General features: G+C 29.9%; 1 protein-coding gene across 4 annotated transcripts in view; it reads right to left on the bottom strand.

Annotated features, from left to right (window-relative positions):
- Crtc (CREB-regulated transcription coactivator) overlaps positions 1-17,827 on the bottom strand; it is a 174,503-nt gene that overhangs the window by 97,598 nt on the left and 59,078 nt on the right. For 2 of the 4 annotated variants that reach the window (XM_067267557.1, XM_067267560.1), the window contains exons 6-9: positions 17,142-17,212; positions 16,796-16,854; positions 13,962-14,203; positions 9,912-10,159 (exon numbers count right to left, since the gene is read on the bottom strand). In XM_067267557.1, coding sequence (XP_067123658.1) covers positions 9,912-10,159; positions 13,962-14,203; positions 16,796-16,854; positions 17,142-17,212 — 620 coding nt within the window. The remainder of the gene's footprint in view (positions 1-9,911; positions 10,160-13,961; positions 14,204-16,795; positions 16,855-17,141; positions 17,213-17,827) is intronic. The other 2 variants (XM_067267558.1, XM_067267559.1) reach the window with 2 other exon arrangements.

The following is a 17,827-nucleotide window of genomic DNA, read 5'->3' on the forward strand; positions in this document are numbered from 1 at the left end:
AAGAGGTGATGACGTTTCTTGCTCTCTTTAAGTATACTACGACTACACACAAGTAAACGGGAAAAATTGGCACGAAGATGATGTCACATATTCATGTCAACGAACTTGTTACAGAAAAATGCGAATTATTGCTCTGTATGAAAGTAAAAATCAAAATGGTTTGACTATGACACTTACTATTAGCAAAGAATAACTTTTGTTATTAGGATTACTTCATAATGAACACAAAAAAAGAAAATGAAAATACAGTGTTACTCCTCTCTGGAAACAGGAAAAGAATAAAGAAAACTTTATTATAATTTGTTAATAAAACAGAATTTATATGACTTTATGCATATCTATAGTTTGAAAAAAAACTGTTTTTATATATAGAGTACACATAAGATGTGAGAAGAAGCCATCTTCTACTTGTGCCAAGGCACATGCACAGTATTCAGTGAGAAGAGACGTGGTGTGATAAATATCAAACCGTGTAAGATATTTGCAAAAGTCAGAAATTCACTCATGTCAGTGAGATTTCTTGCTTCTCACTTCTCAAGTGTGCATGGTTTTCCTTTGCAAGAACTATATCACTCACAACCACTCACTCACTAAATTTGCATCTGCATAGTCACACTCTTAGTCTGCTAATTGGTAGAGCACTGCAACAAATGTCTTATGTTCACAAACATCACTGTGAAATAATTATACTTTATGGGAAACCAAATTATGCATAGGGAGCAGCAGCAGCATATAGATTCAATAAGCACTTACAAGCTGCATTAAGACTTATCCATATGGTAATTATGAACATAATGCATCATTTAATGCAAACCAGTAACAAAGTCAGATGCCACAGTCCTAGTCATCTTCCTCTTCACAATGAGACATTACAAACAGAAGACATTAATGATACCTAGTGAAATGCTGTTTCATTCTGTCCATAATGTTATTACTCATTTCAGGCTCTGTTTGACAACAAAGTCTGCCACATTGGCATTTGCTATGATGAGGTTCTTGATGATGTTATAGCTCAAAACACCACCTGATAAACATAATTGAAACTAATTTTGATACTCACTGAAATAGCAATTTTTTAAATGTTAACTGACTTTTGAATCATCCTGTATACGAATGAACCAAATATGTTAGGAAACTTAAACACTTAATATAAGCTGTCAATGAATATGACCACCACTGGCCATGTGAAATTCATGCATTGCTGGAAAATAACTTGTACCATGCTCTACTAAACTATATTTTGACTACAAGAGAGCTGGAAACTATTATATTAGGACATAATATACTGGGCACAACATGATCCATACATCTGGAGTAAGCAGGTTCTTTTTCCTGTATTCATTAATCCCCGACTATTGGATATTTGATCCCTAACTAATAATCCACTATCTTAACATTCTATACATGTGATGGCAAACAAAATAGGTTGATACCTTGCTGTTAGAACAGTTGAGACATGCTTGATACCATCACAAGGATGCAGCAGCTCATTCCCAAGAAGACAAGTGTCAGTAACTCAGGGAGGCTTGGCAACCAATGGATAGAACAGTGCAACCCTGTTCTATGACCATCATGTTCCCCAGACGTTATCTCACTGAATTTTTTCCTGTGAGGTCACCTACAACCATTAGTGTGTGACATGTACCCAAAAGCATTGCAAGATATTGGTAAACTGCAAAAGTAAATATGAGAGGCTTGTAGAATAGTAGCATCAGGTATATTACATGCCACCCATAACACTTCTCTCAACCATCTACACTTTTGTATTGATACTGAAGGTGGTTATTTTGAACATATTTTAAACATTTTAGCAAAAAGCTATGGTCTTTGTATTAATTTATGTATACAGTAGTAGCCCTTAAGACTGTCACTGTGTTTTGTTCTTAGAACAAGAAACAAGTTAGACTTCATGCAACCAACATCTTTGCTTATCTGCAGGTGCTAAAGGAAAACATAAAAAGGTGTACTAAGTTACTTTCAGAATAAGCTAAGAAACCTCTACATTAAGAAGTTATGTTAGATATTTCAAGCACAGATTTGTCAAGGTATAAAATGAAGGGCCAAGTTGACAACAGATTATTCTTAATGGAAATAGGTTTAGAACTGCCAAAGATGGTAGTAGGAACTCTTACTTTCATGCTCAAAGGCAATGGTGTATTTGAAATATGGCATCTCTAGGTCCACAGTATGCAGGTATCTTCCAAACTAATAGAATCATTCAGTGCAAACCTGGCACTATTTCATAATTTTAATTTTATAATAATTATATTTTTGCAGATTTTTAATATTGAAAGGCAAAGAGCACTGCTATTGAAAATCCATCATCAGTACCACCATACTATTCAAATGCAAAACATATTAATTTATTAACACACTCTTTCTCTCTCTGTGTGCCATATCAGATTCTTGACGTCGGAGACACCTGGCGTAGGTTAGTAAGATGGTTAATAATGCACCAAGGTATTTTCTAGGGAAAGTTATACCCAGAGTGGTTTCCCGTTGCCTTCTCTGGGGTGCGATGTTATGAGAGGGGTAAATGCCTTCCGGGAAGTCTTGTAAGGGAAACTGGCCCCTATTCAGGTGTTACAATGGAGAAGTATTTAGATGGCACTGACACAAAAATGCTTAATGATAAGCCTTCTGAAAGAATTCTTAAGAAAAATATAATGTATACTAACTAACAAGAAGCTTCCTAGTTTCTTAGTATGTAACATTATGTCTAAAGCTAAAGTCCCAGACCATTTGGTCTGATAAAAGTTTGTAAGGCAACTGACCAATACAACCAGTATTTGAAAAATATTTTGCAATTTTGCACCCACTATCACACTTGAAAAGGTTTTACACAGCTTTCTCATGGTGTCTGATTATACAACAGAATACACAGCCAATAGCTTCCTGGAAGCAATTAAAATAATATCAGACATTTCAACTAATAATAATGATTTCCTTACAGTATATACAGTATTCAACACCCCATGGAGTCTTTTCTCCATATGAAGTATTGAACTTTACTTACAAACAGGGCCGGATTTACATAAGGAAATTTGGGGCCGGTGCCCAGGGCCCCCACAAAACTATGTTTAAACATAATTTTTTTTTTCTATTACTGCAACAGCCTAGTGTGGCCTAATCACGAGGGCCACAGGCAAAGAAAAACCAAACCCGAGAAAAAACCTATGAAACATCGGAAAATTTCGGGAAAAAATTTCACACAGGTATTTTTCAATTAAATTAAAATAATTAGTCTTACATGGTAAAAAATATATATGTTTACAATAACCTTATTTTTAAATGAAATTTACAACTTCCTAGTTGAAATCTAGTTGAAAGTACAGTATTTTGTGTAAATTTTCTAAATCATCAAATTTGCATACTCTTAAAGGGGGCCCCCACCGAATTTGTGCCCAGGGCCCTTGGATTGGTAAATCCGGCCCTGCTTACGAAAAAGAGGAATTTCCATGGAGTCCTCATTTTCAAGAGACATTGCAGAGATATTGCTATGATGGACTCCATGTAAGTTAAATTTCAAGAAAAGCATAAAACTTGTAATGAGATACGTCAATAACATGTTTATCATCTGGAGATGTAAAATGAAAGTGCAAAAATTTATAAAAGCTGTAAATAGAAAACCACAAGGGTTAGTCTTTCAGCAAGAACTGGGGTTTTACAGAGGACAGTTATAGCAGCATCAGTATCTTACATCTGACAGAATACAAAAGGAAAAGATGTTTTTACATAAAAATTCTCAAAAATACATCAGTAGACAATTTCATTTACGGGAAATTAGATGACATAATAGGAAAATTATCTGCCATCAGAACCCTCACAAGAAAAGACTTCACCACTCATTTTGCAGTTGACAGAGAGTAAGTGTTTCAACATATCAAAAGCGTACCTAGGAATCATGAATTCTCTGATGGCATTGTGAGCAATATTATTAAAGCCTACAAAGCAAGACATAAGAGTAAGGCAGAAGATAAAATTACACAAAAAAGAAAATATGCAAAGCAGATGCTAGCAATCACAGATAAACATATCATTACTTTAATACAGCAAGAATAGTAATTTTGCCCTTAACATAAGACAAATGCCTATAATCACATACACATTTCTTAGTTGATAAGGATAAAATAGAGATGTTTCCCAGATCAGAAACTGAAGTTAAACAAAAATGGTGAAAGTTTTTATTAAATAGGTTCCACTACCAGGTAAGGAGAAAGAATATAAAGGATATTTTTGATATGTCAAATCAGCTTAGTTTGGGATTGCTACTTCTTTAGCATAGTGGATGTGTAATAAGTAAGCAAGCATCAAATGGGACAAACATCTATTAATAGAGTAATAGAGGAGTGCAGGACAAGGTCACAGATTGGTGGGCATCATTCGGTTATCTAATACAATAAATTCACGATCATCATAATTTTATTTAAACATTTCTTTAAAAAAAATTCTTTGAAGTATTCTTAAACAAATTTCTAAAAATTTAAAAACAATGTTCTATTGACAGTTTGTGCCAAACTGTTCAAATCACATACTCTTTTGATGTTTTAAGTCTATGTTCCATTCCTTATGCTGAAAGTTTGCAACAAATAATTTGGTTGATGTGGCCTCAAAGACTAAAAACCATTTCCTATTAACTTTATACTTTTAACAAGGTTGGCTTCCTTAACAAGCAGAATACAGAGGAAAGGTATTGACTATAGTTCTAAGTTCTAAAAATTGTGATGAAATTTGTTGTGTACTATTTCCAAATTCCAAATTTTTAAGAAATGAAGTCCAATCCAATCCAAGATTAAAGAAGAGAAGGGCTATCGGTTTTAAAACACTGGACTTTACCCTGTTATGAAGAGAAAGGCAGAAGAAAAAGTTAGAAATAAGAGGGAAGAGGAATAAAGTAAGATAGGAACTTGTGAAAAAGCAACCATAGGTTCCATGGAACCCCATGGCATTGGCATAGCATTTATTAGAAAAACATATATTCATAAGGAATACAGAAATAATTAAAACATTTTTACAATATTTACAATAGTGATAGTTTGTGACAGAATTGTTGAGGATTTTCAATTTTACTTCAATTTACCCAAAAACTTTTTTGTCTAAATTTACCAAGAGTGTCTATTAGATGAACAAGTAACTGCAATTTAAATTAACAGATAACTTGACCCACTTTCAAACTGATTTTAAAACACAAATAACTTACAAATAAAACAAAGGAAATTATGGTAATTGGATGATTTTTTTCTTTTTTTTTTTTTGAAGTAAAGAATAAAATAGACAGGTTGGAACAAGATGATTGGCTAAAACAGAAAACTTGGTTAAGCCAGAAAGTTTAGTTTTGCAATTCCAGCTTTTAGGAGTTCTTCTATAATTTATTCAAATCTTATACATTTATTAGTTATCAAACTATAAAAATGATACTTCTTAAGTTTTATTTATTTTTATTATCTGTTTTCTTAAGTTACACTAAAATTAATTTAAATTAAAATTTTTTCAAAGTACAGTAAGGCCCCACTTAATGCTGTCTCAATTAACGCTGATTCGATATAACGCAGCCTGCTCAAAGCCTTAAAAAAAAAGCTCAAAATTTACCGATTCGAATTATCGCGGCATTTCATTAATTCGTATATAATATAATTATTCCCGAACACAAACCAATCAGCAAAAGATGGCAGTTTGTCGTAGTGCTGTACTTTCCTTAAATCTATGTTTGTTTGGTGTAATTTTTGAAAAAAGTATAACATCATGAATGCCATAGGCAATATTGACTTCGCTTGGCAAGAATTAACAGATAAATGCATGGAAGAAATTATTGCTGAATGTATTCAACAATTCTCAACGAGAAGAGCCTATAGCTGTATTGTTAGGTTGACCAAAGTCAACCTAATCGATACAGCAAGACTAGGAGATGTAGACGAGCAGGATATTGAGGAGTTACCGCAGGTTTCTGGTGAGAACTGTACCAACAATGACCTTCAAGAACTGGCAGAACAAGGAATTCATATTGAACTGGAAAATAGTGTTTTTTGAAAACAAAAAAACAAAAAACTTTCTCTACGGATTTCCTTAGTAAAGGTTTGGTAACAATAACTGAAATCGTTGATCAAATTGTAGTGAATGATCCAGATTTTGAAAGGAGTCCAAAAGCGAGACAAGGCATTTTGAATGCAATCTCTTGCTGACAACATTTGCTTAAGGAAAGAAAAAAATAAGCAACAAATGGCACTAGACGACTTTATTGCAAAAAACAAGAATTTCAAAAGAGCCATGAACCTTCATCACAAAAAAATGAACTTTATATTTCTGTGTGCATATGTTTTGTGTTATTTAACATATATTATTATGAAAATTAATATAAAAATAACTTAAAATTAAAGTAAAATCTGTTTATTTTTATCAGGTGTTCCCCTTTCCTTATTTACTCTAGGTTAAAATGATCTCGTTTAATGCTATTTCGTTTAGCACTTAGTCATCTAGGAATGCATCCCCCGCATTACATGGGGTCTTACTGTATTGTGAAATGAAGCTACACACCAACCAATGCCGAATATTATTGGGCTAGAAACGGCTATAATACATTTGTATTGTGAAATGATTTTATTAATTTTTTTATTTCATTTATTCATTATGCCAAAACAAACTTTTTAGTAGGTAATTGTTTTTCTGTATACAAGGACTGTCAGAAAGCAGCTTTACTATAACTATAAATCAAATGTAAGATTTTAACGAAATAACAAACTTAGCAATGGATAACGAGTGTTACTAGTACACTATTCATTAATAAAATCTCCTTAGAGATTAAGATATTATCATAGTGTATAATATCAATCTATAGTGATATAGATGCATACATTGTATGCATCCCTTATGTAAATAGCAAACTTTTATACTGTTATTCTTTTGGTGCAAAAAAGTTTATTAGTTTCATGACTACTGGATAATTAGTTTTACAACCTGCATAGATTAAAGGCTTATTTGTCACTTACCTTTCTTTTTGGAGACTGTCCCCCCCTCTTTCTTGACTAGCTTCTGGCCCTCTCTGCCAATTTACCTAAACATCACTATAACTCTAAAATTACCATATATTTTAGTTAGAAACTAACCCTTCTATGAGAAAGAGATGTATGAAACAAAGAAAATTTCTCTTGGTTTACAGAAAAGTAAAAATTATTCATGAGTTAGAACATGGTGCTAAAAATGTCAAAGGGTATAAAAACTTCTCTGTCATTTCAATAGTATCAACATTATGGAAAAATAAAGCAATCATCAATTTTAAAATTTGTAGATAAAGAGACTAATTAATAATATGCCTGATTTCAGTTAGTATTATCTTTAATAACAAAAAAGCAAATTGTTTAATATTAATTATACTGTAGTGTATAATGTATTTGCATACGGTATTTCTTTTTTTTTAAATCAACTTATTTAGAATAAAAAATTAAAAAACAAATTTTACTACTATATGGTGGGACAATGCAGAAGTTATACAAAAGGTTGCAAGCAGACATATGAAATAGACAGAAGACTGGCATATTCATAAGTACAGTGAAAAAGGGCAAGCTATAAATTTTCGGGAATCTTATAAAATCGCATTGTCATGGAAAACGGTGGCTTTACAAGTATAAAAGAACAAATAGACTTGCGCAATCGAATTTGCAAAGATTTTAATTTAAAAACGTTCTAGAATTTCCGTTTAACAAATTTTTGTTCAATCCTGACAAAGGTCAGTTAATCCAACTGAAAACGTTTGGTAATCAAGAAAATTACACTGCATTTTAAAGGTTTTTGGGAATTTTATTGACAAATTTCACTAATCATAAGTGGTGTAGCTACAAATTTTGTCGTGCGCAAGTTTGTTTGTACTCTGTGTGTTTGCACCTTAAGGAGCCACCTATTCTCCCCCTAGTTACATTACTGCTCTTCACAAATATAATGAGTAATGGTTGTGACAAGGTAACGTTGCTGGTCCCCTAATGCTCATCATAACCAAGTTTGACTTATAATAATGTTGCAAAAACTCGCAGAAAAAAAATAGCAATAAAGCACTATAGTCCAAGAGGGAAAAAGTGCTAACTTCTTGTACAAAACTATTGCAATAGTATTCAAAATACTTGTAATATATCAATTTTGGCTTTAAGACACAGTACAAAACAGCATTTATAGTTATCCTAAAAAAAAAAAAGTTATTTGTTCCTAACATGTAAACTAACATCTGAAAAATGACTATTTCTTATACTCCCTGTCCCAAAACAGTTTATAAATTGAACTATAAACCTAATGACTGGTGTCGGTAACACACATACATTGTACGAACATTTTTGGGCTCCTCTGGAGTCTTGCTTCAGGTGAATCTTGCTGTTTTGTTGATGGAACACAATTTCAAACATAAAAATTTAAACGAAACAAATTTAAAACAAACAGAAGTCATTGGAATACCTGTCTTAACGTTACAAAAAATATAGAATAAAATGCCATTCATCAGTATGGGCATGTGCAAGAAGTCCTATGAAAACAAAAACTGTAATGCCAGTTTGTAAAGGGTCTGCCAAGTTGCCAAGAAAAAAGCTCCTCCTTGTGATTGATACAAATGCTGTTTATATTTGCTTTAAAAATTTCTAAACATCTAAGCTGTTTGATGCATTGCGTTGTTATTAAGGTGCTAGCCTTTTGTAAGTGTGCCTCTATGTCTGGGTCTGCAGCATATACCGACAGGGTTGTGGAGGGCCTTGACTGCCTTATGTTGGCAGCATGCTCCTGTAAAAGTTTCAATTTGCTTATTAATAATTGTTTCATACCTTTCATACAAACTGTCAAACATCAATGTTTTGATGTTATTTCATATATTATAAACTAGAGAAATACGACAATACATAATAAAATAATAAAGTGAAAAAATTTTGAGAGAGAGATATGGTAATTTATGAATAAATGTTAATAATTTTATAATTCATTGACAATTTAACTTTTCAAAATTTAATTCAAGGCAAAGGAAAGATCCATTTAACTGATGTAAATTATATTAACAAATTAAAGAAAATGAAAAACACTATTGTTAAACTATTAACTTATCATTATCAACCTTTGGAAAACTGATCCAACATACTGTCAAAATGAGATAACAAAACAATTGATGAATTTGGAGTATTCACGTTATAGAAAAATTTATATAACAATTTCTAAATTCAAATTTTGTTTATACAGTAGACCCCTCTATAACACGATAGATAAATTCCGTGTTATATGAATCCGTGCTGTACGAGTCACTTAATACATGAGCCAATCACAGCCTGGCACACGGGCTGTGATTGGCTCATGTATTAAGTGACTCGTACAGCACGGATTCATATAAAACAGAATTTATCTACCGTGTTATAGGGGGGTCTACTGTAATATATTGTTATCAAATATTTCTGAAAGATTGCATTAGATAAATAAATCAAGTTCATTTGAAACTGCTGAATTATATCAGCTTGTCTGGCAAAGCACTGAGCCAAATTCCCTGTATTTTGTCAACAAATAAAGTTTAAAAATAAAAGCCAATACTCAGTAGTTATCTTTTTCTATCTTTCCCAATCTTGGCAAAACAATTTACTGTTATTACAACTGTAAGATGTAACTCTTGTTTTTATTTAATTATTAACACAATCTCTTTTAAATTATAAATATTTTAAAAGATTTGTGATTAACTAAATTAATTAATAAATTGAATTTAAACAACTAAATTTATTCATCACACAGTCAAATAAATTTAGAATATATGACTGTATTAAAAGCTTTTGAAAAAATTTAAATGAAAAAAAAAATATCTTTAAATAAATAAATATTTAAAATTTTAATATTTGTGTAATTAATATTATATTTTTTGATAAAAATTTGCCTTTGCATTGCAGAGCCATCTCTGGGATCTACCCTACCTCCACTGTGATCCTGGGTGCTTCATGCCCATAAGGCAAATTACATACTTGTTGTTGTTGTTGTTGTTGTAAAGAACGTGTTTCATGATGACTATGATGACGAGGACTACAACCACCAATAACAATATTAGTAAGATTATGATGATGACGACGACGAGAGGAAGGAGATGGAGATGGACCGGGACTAGAATGTCGACTACCCCCTCCACCACAAGTTTGAATTAATGTTCCACCACTGACACTTGGGCCTTAAAAATAACAAAGTGCATTATTTATTATGTAGATCATCGTATATTTATATTTGTTATAAAATATTATATATATTAATTAATACATTGATCAAAACGGATGTATAAATGCTTAAAGTAAATAAAAATTTTAAAACAAACCATACACATCTTAAAAATTATCATTATTGTTTCATTTTTTCAGTTTTAAAATGAATCAGCATTGTAAAATACAGCCTAATAAAGTTTATACAAATGTGACCTAATACAATATTTGTTTGACAATGTGACCCTCAAACATTTTGTGCAAGACACGGCATAGCAGTTTTGCACAAAATTTGCTGGTGAATATGAAGTATTTTGATACTAAAATGTGTTATAATTATATAAAAACTAACAATATATAGTTTATTCTCATCATTTTAATGGTCAAATTTAGTTTGAACGGTCTTTGTCATGAATATCAGCTTAATTAGGATTGCATAATGGTACAAGACAGAAAATAGTAAAATAAAATTTTGTCATCAAAGCCTGTGGGCTGCATATTAGGATTCTGCAGACTGCATGTGGTTGAAAACGTTAATTCATCAGATCATTTTCGCTGATTTTAAGGTGTAATGAACTCTTTCATCATGATACTTTCTTGCTAAATTAAACATTGCTAAGTGCTTGCTGTTTAAGTTGAAGCTGAAGGAATGTTTGCATCGTCTATGGAGGTATCCACTCTCTAAATTAGCATTAATCCAGAGATCGAACACCAGCTGAAGATGTTTACTGAATTTGTTGCAATTCTGTCCATAACTCAGTGCCAAACATTTTTGTAAATATTACCAGCTGCACTCTTGTGACATTTGATTTTATTAACCATTCTATTTTTCTGTTTTTGCAATTGTTGGAGAAAATGGTTGAATTCCTGTTCTAGTCTCTCACAAAATAACCTTTCTTGCAATGTTTTATCAATTAAGAACATTTTTATATAAAACAAATTTTTCCTTTAAAACAGATTTTGGTCAAGGTTTCAGACTCCAGTTAAGACCTTACACTTCTTTCCAACAGTGAGTGCTTCTCTTTTTGGCCATTGTTATTTGATGTAATGCGATTTAAAATTCCTACTGTCCCACAGGCACAGGAAGCAACAGAAATTTTTAAAGTCCAGCTGTAGTCTTGATAACCCTGGTTTTGTCCACAAAATTTTGGATGTCTTGGTTAGTGAAACATGCTTAAGCTATATTATTGCATTTGTGGTAGGCATCATATTTGTGATCATAGACTCACTATTCTAATTTCCTGCTAGTGTATCTAATGCATGCTATTTTTAGTCCTATATTATCCATTTTAGCAGGGATCAAAATATTTCTTTGTCATCTCAGGGATTACTAATGGAATGAATGAAAATATTCAAGCATTCCCCAGAAACTCCCCAGAGAGAACATCTGGAGAACGTCTAAATAATAAGAATGTAGATACACTTTCCACCTGTTGGAAGTATGCCTTGATTAACAATATATAACAAGAATAGAAATTTTTAGTATTTATCTTTTTATTCATTTTTATTCTTATTTTATCTTTTCATCTTCTTAATATGTATTTATTTTTGCCATTTGTATTTAAATTTGCAAACAATTCAAATTTTGTGTTACAGTTGGAATAATCGATTTAACTTATTAATCCACTGATGAAGAATAACGACAATGATCTCTAAATTAAATTGGAAATGTTAAAATAAAAACAACCATTTACTACACAATAAATATTTATTATTCTAATGTTTTTCAGACTTTTATGTAAATTTGTTGCAAGCTGTTCATTCAATTTTCGAATTTCAATTTAGAAGGCATTCGAGTTCTGATTCAAAATGTGCACGTATTCTACGATATTCAAATATCGGATATTAGAATGAGATTCGAAATGCGCACTAGATTCAATTTATACCATTATAAAACCAATATAAAATCGAATGCTATCGTCGATTAAAATTTGCCATGCTGTGGAAACAACATTTATTCTTTAAAATTAATGCATGTGGACTTGCAACCCACCTTAAATATTTCCATTGCCTCCAACACTTTGAAGTGATCGTGATGCGGGGTGGTGAGGATGATATGAGCTTTGTTAAAGTCGGCTGTGATGTCAGCTTAAATTGAATCTAGTGCGCATTTCGAATCTCATACTAATATCCGATATTTGAATATCTTAGAATACGTGCACGTTTTAAATCAGAAATCGAATGCCTTCGAAAATGAAAGTTGAAAATTGAATGAACAGCTTGCAATGGATTTACGTAAAAGCCTGAAGAAGAGCCCAGAAGGGGCGTCAAAAATGTTTGCAATAGTAGAACATTTTTGCTCCAGTTATTTGGTGTAAGTAAAGTTGATTTTATATTCATCCCGGTGTGTTAAAAAGTTAAATATTATAGGAGTTTCTTATTACAATGAAATGAGCTAAAAAAATTTTATGACAGTACAGTATACAATAATATACAATCTTTAGTACCTTACTGACTACAATAATATAATGCACGAATATCGCAAAGGCTTCTTAATATAAAAAAGCACTTGTTAATTATAATTTTTTTTATTCTTAAGAAATTTTAAATTACCACATAGTTCTTAGAAAAAATTTGTCCAAGTTAGCATGGGTTTACAATATATGTATTTCAAGCTACTTTTTTTGGATCACATTAATTACAATGCTGACATAATTAAAAATAAAAATATCTTAATGAAATTAAAATTATAATAAAGAGAGAGAGTTCTTGCACTTTTGAATAATATACTTTTTTAGGAATGTCAGAATTAGACACAAATATAATTAATTAGGAAACAGAAAAATCTGCATTTGTTGATATGGTTATATAAGATAATTATAATATTTATGCTAAGATTTAATTAAAAAATTAAATAAGATAAGATAAAATAAAACACATTAGTAAAATAAAGTAAACAGAAAGTTTAGCTAAAGTGAATTGAATTTTTTAGAAATCAATTATTTTGATGTGAAGAAAAATGGAATACAAAATCATCAATCACAGAAACTAAGTTTCTCCCAAATATCCAATTATAATTAACTTTTTTGTGATTGTTATATGACCAAGAATTTCTTAGATCATTATTCAACATAACTTCTATATTCTTGTCTGTCTTATGACTTTCCTGGTTGTCTTTTTGGTTTTCACTTAATCAGGTAGCAATTTGAAAAAATTGTAGACCTATAAATTACCACTATAAATCCTCATCTGTACATCTTTCCTTAATCTCAAGAATGGAGTTAGATAAATGAAATCTGAGACCAGATATGGAAACTTTAGGAGCAGAACTACATATGAACTTCCAATATAAACTGGATGTCATGTTATTTCAATTCAAAAAGTTCCCCTGAAAGGTGTTAGATAGATGACTGACACAACTCTATTGTTAAAGGAAAAGTATGATATACAGGCACAAGTCACTACTAATTTGATGGAGAGAATATATTTTAAATTAATTAAATTAAAAATATGATTAAAAATTGAAGCCCAATATTGTGTTTATGTCACAATAAATAATTGCTTGTATATTCTTTAAGTTTATAACTCATGTTTATTTCTGTAAGTCCAATGCATTCAATATTTCAGTCATCTTTGTTCCATTAGGTAGATATTCTACACATACTTCTTTCAATGAATCATTAATTTTCTTTACTGTTTCCTCTCTGTATTATAATTTTAATTCCATTAAAATATTTTTAATCTTCAATTTAAATTTTATTGTAGAACAATTAAATTCTGATGGAATTAATAATTTACCTTATTAATTTTATGATTATGAAAAATTTTCAATCTTACCTAAGCCATGAGTATGATGCCGTTGGGGAGTTAAAGAGGGAGGTGATAATGTGGAAGTATTTGGATGTAATAAAGTTTGTTGGTTGTAAGATGTGCATGTTGCTGTTTGATCCTCAACATCCAAAGGTGTTGTTAAAGGTGGAGGGAAATGCAAATTGGTGAGATCTGGTAATGATCCAGTATTATTAGACATAGGTACATGATGCATCATTAATGCATTTTCTTCTTGGCTGGGAAACACGCTAAAAGATTTTAAAACTATCAATTAATACAGATGAATTTTCATAACTATATTTTCTTACTATAGATTAATTGGACATATTCAAAAATTATTAATAAATTAAATAAAAATGAATATCTAAATTTATAAAAAATTATTTATTTTAGATATTAAAAGTAAACATAATTTATATCTTTTCTATTATTATTAGATACACACACTTCAAATCTTTACATAATAAATATCAATTTCAGTAAAGTTAAATTGAAAAATTTTATTGAATAAGAAACCATGAAAATAAGTAATATTATAATTTCATTGATATTTCTATATTGTTAACATAGATGTAAATTATATCATTAAAATTACTTATCAATCTACCAAATTACAGTTTTATTGTCATCGTCATATTTCGAATTTCAATGCAATAAATAAATATGTATATATGTAACACACACTAAATAAACACATTAGAAAACTTGACTAAAATTTTATCACCAGTCTGTTTACGTCTATTATGTCTGTATTAACTTTGTCATTATTTATATAAAAATACTAAGAAGTGCTAGAAAAGAACAAGAGATGTCAAGTAAAAAATATCTACACAACCACACAAAACAAAGCCTTTATTAAAAATATATACTTTCAGAAACACGAATATTGAAGATTCAAAACAGTTTATTGTTTCGGTAATGCTTTAGTAATCATTTCAAATTTGATTTAAAACTATTAAAAAAATTAAATAGTGATATTTAAACCTATATTTAAAAGAAAACTTTTCATAATAATGGTATGTTATTGATTTATTTAATGTAATATATTATTAAATAAAATAGACAATCATTAAAATGATATGAATACTTATCAAGAAAAATATTATTAAAAATTTAATGAAATATTTCGACAATGAAGCAAAATTGAAATACTGTAATCATTGCTTTACAATAATTCATCTTTTGAGAAACTAGGTCAAAAACTACTTTAACGAAACCGAAAAATTCTTTGTGTATTTTTTCATAGAAATTATTTTTGCACAAAATTGAGAGTCACACTAAAACGTTGCATCAGGTCACATTTGTATAAACTTTATTAGGACTGTATTTTACAATGTTGATTTATTTTAAAACTGAAGATATGAAACAAACTGTTTTGAATCTTCAATATTGTGTGGTTGTGTAGGTATGATGTCTGCGTTGTTAACCACAAAATTTACAAATAATAAGTTCATTAGAAGTTCATGACATTTGTGGGTTTACAAAAAATATACAACTAATAAATATTACAAAATTAATTTCTTGTTTTGTTCCAATATATAATAAAATGGAGTCCTGGTTCACCTAGCAAAGTTCATATTTAAATGCCTTAATTATTTTGTAACATGTTTTCCATGTGCTCGATATTGAATTGGAACCTTAGTAGTTAATTGCTTTTTTCTTTAGCACTGACTGTAATTTACTGCTCCATGAGTCAAGTAGGTCAAGGTCATGTACTTTCCTCATCAGAGACTCTTTGTTTCTAAGAAGTTTAAAAATTAGTGAGCTTTACTAAGAGCTGATATGGCACTGAATGGTCTTAACAGTATTGAGCTCTTTCAAATAATGATTGCTAAATGTAAAGAGTTTTAAAAAATGTTCTTTTTTTATGTTTTTTAAAAACCTATTATATATCTTTATTTGAATTGAACTCTGTTGTATGGTAGTACTCCTTGTTACCCTTGGATTGCCTATCATTATACTGTGCACTTGGATATTTTTGTACTAAGTTTTCCTTATGGTGTGAGCTGCATATTCATGTTTTGTCAACTCTGGTGATATAAACAATCTCTGTTCTGTGATTCCAAGCAATGGATGCTTGGAAGGCTACCAGCATTTATTAAACACGTTCTTCTGTTCTAAATGCAATGTAAGACTATACTGGTTGTTGCTGAAGCTATCCAGTATTTGAAAGACTATTTTGTTTTGATATCCTATTAGTGTAATATATATATTTTTTAATAAGTATTAATCTGAGAATATATGACAAATTTTAGGCAATGAAATATTAATATTTTTGTGTTACAGTATTACAATATTGATAAGATAATTTATTTGTATATAATATAAGGCTCATTTTATAATTAACAATGAAACAATCTGGTTTATATTGCATAGTCAAAAAACATATATCCCAGTTTATGGATGTGTTATCTGTAAAATTTATAATGCTTAAAATCTATAAACAAATTATCTATATAAAAAAATGCAAACTATATTTAATTTCTGTTTAATTTTCAACTATAAAAATTATTCAAGAATTTATTTATTTTAATGATTTCCTGATTTTATTATAATCTTTTGTAATGTTCATTAGAAAAATGTCAACAAAAAAAAAACTCTAAACGGATTCAAAGTATTTATTATTAGGATTTTTAAATTATAACATAAAAAAATTTTAATTTATTAAATTCTGTACAAAAATAATAAAATAATTGTGTATTTACAAGTTTATTTTCTTGTATTTGTCATTACTTAGAAATTATAAAATTTCAATTAGTAACTATTATTAAATATTGTAATTTTAATTTTTTATAAAAATATTTTATAATAATTTTATGTGAATAAAACACTTCACTTACTTTATTCCAGGAACTTCACACGATTTTGGCCGGGACTGAGGAAGTAAGACAGTCTGTTGCTAATGACAGAAGACATTAATGGATTGATATTTTACTCATAACTGTCCTAATTAATATTTACAGTAGATGAAAAAGTTGATCTTCATAGTATAAATAAACATATATTTTTCAATCAACTCAATTTTATAACTTAACAAATATTAATTCTTTTTTTATATAAAATCATCCAATTACTAAAACATTTTTCCTTCCTGATGGTAATTTTTTAAAATTATAACTAACTAACATAATGAATTAATTAAAATTATAAACATTAAAATATTATGTATACTTATTTGTTTCACACCTTCTTTGGATCCCAATAATTTTTAATCTGCCCGCTGTCTAATGCAAGAGAGCCGTCCACATCATTAACTGCTAAAAAACAAGTTTTTTTATATTATGTATATAAACATATATTTTATATACATGTGTATTTTTTAATAATTATTATTATAAATCAAAATTAAATGCTTTAATGGAACAAATTTTGACCAAAATTCAAGCACTTTTGGTAGGAAAATCATAATTTCTTGATACTGAGTGGGAAGCCACAGCTGATACATACAGGCCCTCTGTTATTAAAATTTCACTAAGAAATGTAGATGGGTGTTACTAACAATTTGTTAGTACATTATTTCTTGTATTGATTTGCAAAAAAATTTGACAAAACTGGAGAAGTAACCAAACAAAAAGCAGTACACCTTGCTTTTCATTCTTTTTACTGTAACTAATGTCCAGTCATCTTCCTTTCTCAGTCACTTGACACTTGCCTCGGTGAGACAAGCCTTCGCTTGTGCCAAAAGCCATCTTTGTGACCATTCCATAATACATTACTTGTCAACATCCAATATGAGACTTCTATTTTGGACAAAGATAAGAAGTTCATCCTATGCAGGGAAGATTTTCTATGCAGGGCCACAGACTTCCTCAACCAATCGCACACCATGGTCTTAGCCAAGGACCCAACCCCATCTGTCTTAAGGAAGACAA

Source organism: Centruroides vittatus, unplaced genomic scaffold (assembly GCF_030686945.1).
Source record: "Centruroides vittatus isolate TY-2023 unplaced genomic scaffold, ASM3068694v2 contig_3060, whole genome shotgun sequence".
Lineage (NCBI taxonomy): Eukaryota > Metazoa > Arthropoda > Arachnida > Scorpiones > Buthidae > Centruroides > Centruroides vittatus.